Source organism: Triticum aestivum, chromosome 5B, assembly GCF_018294505.1.
Source record: "Triticum aestivum cultivar Chinese Spring chromosome 5B, IWGSC CS RefSeq v2.1, whole genome shotgun sequence".
NCBI lineage: Eukaryota > Viridiplantae > Streptophyta > Magnoliopsida > Poales > Poaceae > Triticum > Triticum aestivum.
In genome coordinates this window covers 443,644,568-443,649,793 of record NC_057807.1, presented here as the reverse complement: position 1 = coordinate 443,649,793, position 5,226 = coordinate 443,644,568, and the positions used below count along the sequence as shown (strand labels likewise).

Here is a 5,226-nt window from a genome sequence, read left to right as displayed (position 1 = left end):
CACGCACTTTTGCAGAAAACCCCCTGCATTTTTCATGAATTAACCCGCAGTACACACTTAAGTCATAACCGAACCGTTATGTTACATTTTTACGGAAACCCCCCTGACGTATTAGATAATTCATCCGCCGATCATATATAAGTCAAACAAATGTTTTTCTAAATTATCCATATCTTTTAAACCGTAACTCCGATTTTGACATGTTATATATGAAAATTGATTAGAAAAATGTGTAGAATCTGAATATGATGTTATTTTGTTTGTTAAATATTTTTTAAATATTATTTTGGAAGATATTTAAGTCAAACAAATATTTTTCTTAATTATCCATATCTATTAAACCGTAACTCTGATTTTAACATGTTATATATGAGATTTGAAGAGAAAAATATGTAGAATTTGAATATGATGTTATTTTTACCTATTAAATATTTTAAAATATTATTTTAAAAGCAAACTTGTAACCTATAGGGCACGTCCGTTTTTCTTTCGTACCGCGACGATCTGGATTGCAAATAAACAACCACTAAAATCATAAAGAGACGAAAGAAAACATCGATAACCACACATGAGCACCTCTGAAAAAACTGGCAGGGAAAAAACAACATTCAAACACACTTTGGTTTGTGTGAACACTGAGGCCACTGAGGGTTAGAAGTAGGATAAGCGGCAACATAAAAATGATGCCTCGCTAAAATAAAGGGCATGAACATATTATGGTTATTGGGTTAAGAGTGTGTGTTATTTTTTTCTCCCGTTGCAACGCACGGGCTCTTTTGCTAGTAAATACAAAAGCCAATGGTCAGCCAATCAACGGTCAACCGTGGACCGAACGAACGAAGCCTGAAATCGCGAGCGAGCCGCGACCAAGCAAGCGAAGCACGTTGCTTGATGGGCCGGCCCACGCGAGAGGGCGCGTGAGCGCCAGTTTACCAGCTGGCGCGTCAAGCGCTGTATAGGAGGTCTCCGTCAGATCCTTAAAAAAAAGAGGTCTCCGTCAGACGAGCCGCGCCCCCCATAGAAATCTCGCCGCCCCTCCCCTCCTCCTCCTCCTCCGCCGCCGCCGCCGCCGTCTTCTGTCTGCCCCATTCATCCTGCTAGGCACATCAGGGCTTCCAGAATTGATTCGCGTTCGGTGGGTCTTAGCTAGAGGTAAAATTTGGAATTGGAGGCATACGGGATCTGATTCCGCTGCTGCAGGTAAGAACTTGCAACAACTTTCTACTGAGATTAATCCAGATATATTTGGTTTCAACAACTTTTAGATGTGTATAACTCGTATCTCTTGATAGTCAGGATACTCGACTAGTGCCTCGCCCGGTTAATTTGGCGAGGACGATGAATCGTGAGTTCGCCAACGTCATAGTGCGCGGATCAACCTCAAGCAGTAAATTTTACTCGCTGCTCCGGGTCAACCTCAAGCAGCACCTCTTCCACCGCTCAGCAGCAGCAGCAGAAAAGGCGAGGCCATCGACGATCCCGAGCTTGGAGCCTCTGCCCGAGCACAAGATCAACTTCTCGACGCCGCCAAACACGGAGGGCACAACGGACTTGCACTTCTTCTCCCTGCTGAAAGGGCAGGCAGAGGGCCGTGTCATGTTCGCCGACCCTTGCGCCAATCCCGTGATGTACGACATTGACATGGACGCCGTCGTTGCCATGCCGGAGACTAACTTCTGCAAACAGAGGGACTCAATCTCCTTGTCCATGACCAGGCCTGGGAGCCAAGACGACGAGCAGCACTATGTCTTGAGCAAAGAACCGGAGAATGTCTTGTTTGAGGTCTTGGAGTACGAGAGGAACGGCTCCGCCAGGGGTCCATCCGCTGGGACTCAACGGAGGTGGCACTGGCAACATCTGCCCTCGCCGCCGATGCGTGGACCCTACCTGCATGACCTCCACATGAGAGCGGTCTTCCACCCCTCCGCGGCGGCGGTGGTCGATGAGACGACTTTGTGTGTGTCGTCTGTGGAAGCCGGAGCCTATGCCTTTGACACGGTGGAAGGTGAGTGGAGGCAGGCTGGAAGCTGGGCGCTGCCCTTCCATGGCGCGGCCAAGTACGTCCCTGAACTCGGCCTCTGGTTTGGCTTCAATGCTACCATTGGCAACACCCACCACTGCCTGGGTGCCTTCGACCTGTCTTCCTGGCCGCCGGTGGAGCACCGCAGCTGGAACTATCTCGATCCGCTGCCCGACGAGTGGTCGACATGGCAGAGGCACCTACTGAACCTTGGCTCAGGCAAGTTCTGCATCGCCACCAGCTTTCAAAATATCGAGTGCCGCACACCATGTAATTCAGCAGGCTACCCTTTACACGGGCTAGATGATGAGATGGTGGTCAATGACCTTACCATCTTGACAGGCGTCGAGGTTGTGCGCTGTGGCGTCGGGCTCAAGATGATCAACCACAAGTCTAAACGCCTTGAAGGCATTGAAATCCACTGCGTGCTCTGACCCAAAACTCGTCTGTTTCTTCGGGACTAGATGCGTGTGGGGTTCATTTCTTCTCGGATCGTAATGAAATTATATGCTATGGCCATGAACAAAACTTTGCAGGATGCGCATCTGTCCTCGTATATAAGATTCTCTATTCAGATCTTAAATGACTGAATCAAAATTATCGAAATTTTTTTTGCCTGTGCGCAGCTGGCATTTTACTCATTTACTGTGAATTTTGGGCCCTTGTGCTCACTGATAGATATATAAACTGAAGCCGGGGGTTTGAGCAGGGCTCGCTTCAGTTCTACGATTGAGGTAAGGGCTTTGAGCAGGGCTCAGTTCAGTTCTATGATTCAGAGATTCGAGTAAAAATTACTATCACAAAATTATACATTGAACATCTGCTTCTATATTGCTTTGGCCGAAAGAGATTTTTATTTTACATAGATGCATTGGGTGATACCATTAGTTCTATTTCTTTACCTACTAATAAAGCAGATATTGCTTTTGGTCGTACGTCGCTCGGCATTTTTGCAAAATAGCCCTTGTAGTTTAGAGTATTCAACCCGCAGTCCATATAAAAGTTAACCGAACCGGTGTGAGATAAAAGAAAAAGAAGAAAAACCTGCCTCCCGATCTCATCTCGACCTCCGGGCTCGAGCGCATCGCCGCCGGCCGCCCCCCCCCCCCCCCCCCGCCCCCGCGCCGTCGCCGCGCGCCGCCATCCCAAGGCCTCGCCCGCCGCGCTCCCCTGGACCCTGAGCGCCGCCGCCCTAGCCACCCTCGAGCCTCCACCAGGTGACCCCAGGCGCCGCTGATCCCGTGTGCTGCTGCTCGAAGCTTCCCCTGCTCGCAACCCTCTCCCTTCCACTCCACGGCGCACGAGGCAGGGGGAACCGGGTGGCGGCTGCGGCATGATCTCCGGTAAGCGGCGGGGCCTAGCGGTAGGGCCGGGATCCGGTGGCGGCGGCAAGCTCCTGTAGATATGCGGGGATCGAGAGAGAGGGATTGAGAGAAAGTGAGGTGCAGGGGAGAGAGATGTGAAGGAGAAGACGAGCGTGGGCAGTGGAGCGTAGGAGAGAGAGGGCGGAGGGAAGGAGGAGGATTTCAGTGGAGATCGACTACTGTGAGTGTGTGACGATAACAAGAGGACAGATGGCAGGGGGCTGCCCGTGTGATTGCTCGGGTGATGGCGTCCGGCGTCGGTTCATACCTCGGCGCGCAGCAGCAATCCCTCCCCTCCACCGTCTCCACGTGGTGTAGGCTGCTGCAATCTCGCTATCCCAGCGATGTCCCAGCTGCGCGCCACAGCCAGCCAGCAAGACCACTATGTAGCTCAGGCCCAGAATTGGTCAATTTTATACAGCTGCAATACACAACGACACACAAAGTAGATGCTCCTAGGCTCGATCTTTCTACTGCAACTAAACATACTCGCCCAATACTTATTATTGCACTTTTCTCAACTAAACATACTCTGTCCCGTGAGGAGGATTTCAGGGGAGATCGACTACTGTGAGTGTGTGACGATAACAAGAGGCTGATATTTGAGCTGGACTCTTGCGAACAACAGGTTCAGGAGCTCCAAGCCAACAACGGCCATTGCCTTGGAAAAGATGTAAGATTTCTACTATCTAGCTTCTGTTACAAGATTTGTTGAAGCCTGTTATTTTCTATGGCAGTCAGTTTTGTTGTAAGAACGAGTAATAGATCTATTGTTCAATTCTTTTTTGAGATAGAATACAAGTTATGTTAAATATTCAATGTTTATTGAACATGACCATAGTGGAAAAGGCTTTAAAGATCAAGAGATGAGATATTTTTTCCTTTAACAGTTCAATTTCTGAAAAAAAATCAACACAATAGCCGAATTTATTCCAATTTTCACATATAATACTTGCCGCTAAGAACTTATAGGTATATGCTTTCACATGCAGTCCTGTAAATTTATGATCTACATAATGTTGTTTTGATTCTTGGCTTCAGGGAAAAAGGGATAGGTTCAGAAAATATTTATCTAGGATAGATGTATATTTATGTAAGATGATAGATGTACTTACTTGCAAAACTACAGTTTGTTGCAGTTGCTAGGGACTGTAAATTACAATTCTAATTCATTCTTTTGCATTTCAGCCTGTCATTCATTGTTACTTGAATGTTTCTCTTTTTGTTATCTCCCATAGAAGCTTTTTGTTTGTTTTTTCACTGGAACAGCTCTATGCGCCTTGTGAAATTTCTGATGTAGTTTGGAAATATGAGTGAGAACTGCAAGTACGTTGATACTGCCCTCCATGTATCGAATCCAAGGATTTTTTTAATATGTATTCTTTTTGTTAATTTCAAGGGAGGAAGAGAACTCCAGTACTATGGTAATGTTCTTGGTTCTGATTCTCCATGATTGATAATGTTGTTTAGGACCCTAAGCTTTCTCATGGCTGATTTAAATAGGCACAGTTGGTTTAGAAGGAAAGCACTACTACTAATTTTAGAACTAGGATGTCGTTTTTGACAGCTGTCAGGTATTGCTTATTTGCATTGTAAGATCACAATTCTAAGGTTCATCTTTTTAGTTGTGTAGCATTGCATATTTGGGTCCTTGAATTTTCTCCTCGAAGATCAACACATTTGGTCAGATTTGGCTTATTTAATAATTAGCAAACAATAAATATTGAACATCTATGCAGTGCGACATTTCTTACGGATGGTCAGGTCAACACCGGCAACATCATCTTCATTGTACCAAGGTTCTGCTGCTGCTACAACGGCAACCTCCTACTTCCCGAACAT

General features: G+C 46.7%; 1 protein-coding gene across 2 annotated transcripts; it reads left to right on the top strand.

Annotated features, from left to right (window-relative positions):
* The first annotated feature begins 953 nt into the window (after positions 1-953).
* LOC123112350 (uncharacterized) lies at positions 954-2,657 on the top strand. Of its 2 annotated transcripts, none has more exons than XM_044533308.1 (2): positions 954-1,200; positions 1,293-2,657. In XM_044533308.1, exon 2 carries the CDS (start codon positions 1,339-1,341, stop codon positions 2,452-2,454), a length of 1,116 nt encoding a protein of 371 aa, XP_044389243.1. In that variant the 5' UTR covers positions 954-1,200; positions 1,293-1,338; the 3' UTR covers positions 2,455-2,657. The 2 variants fall into 2 exon arrangements, with proteins under 2 accessions (XP_044389243.1, XP_044389244.1); XM_044533309.1 differs by having other exon boundaries at positions 958-1,200; positions 1,297-2,657.
* The last annotated feature ends 2,569 nt before the right edge of the window (positions 2,658-5,226 follow it).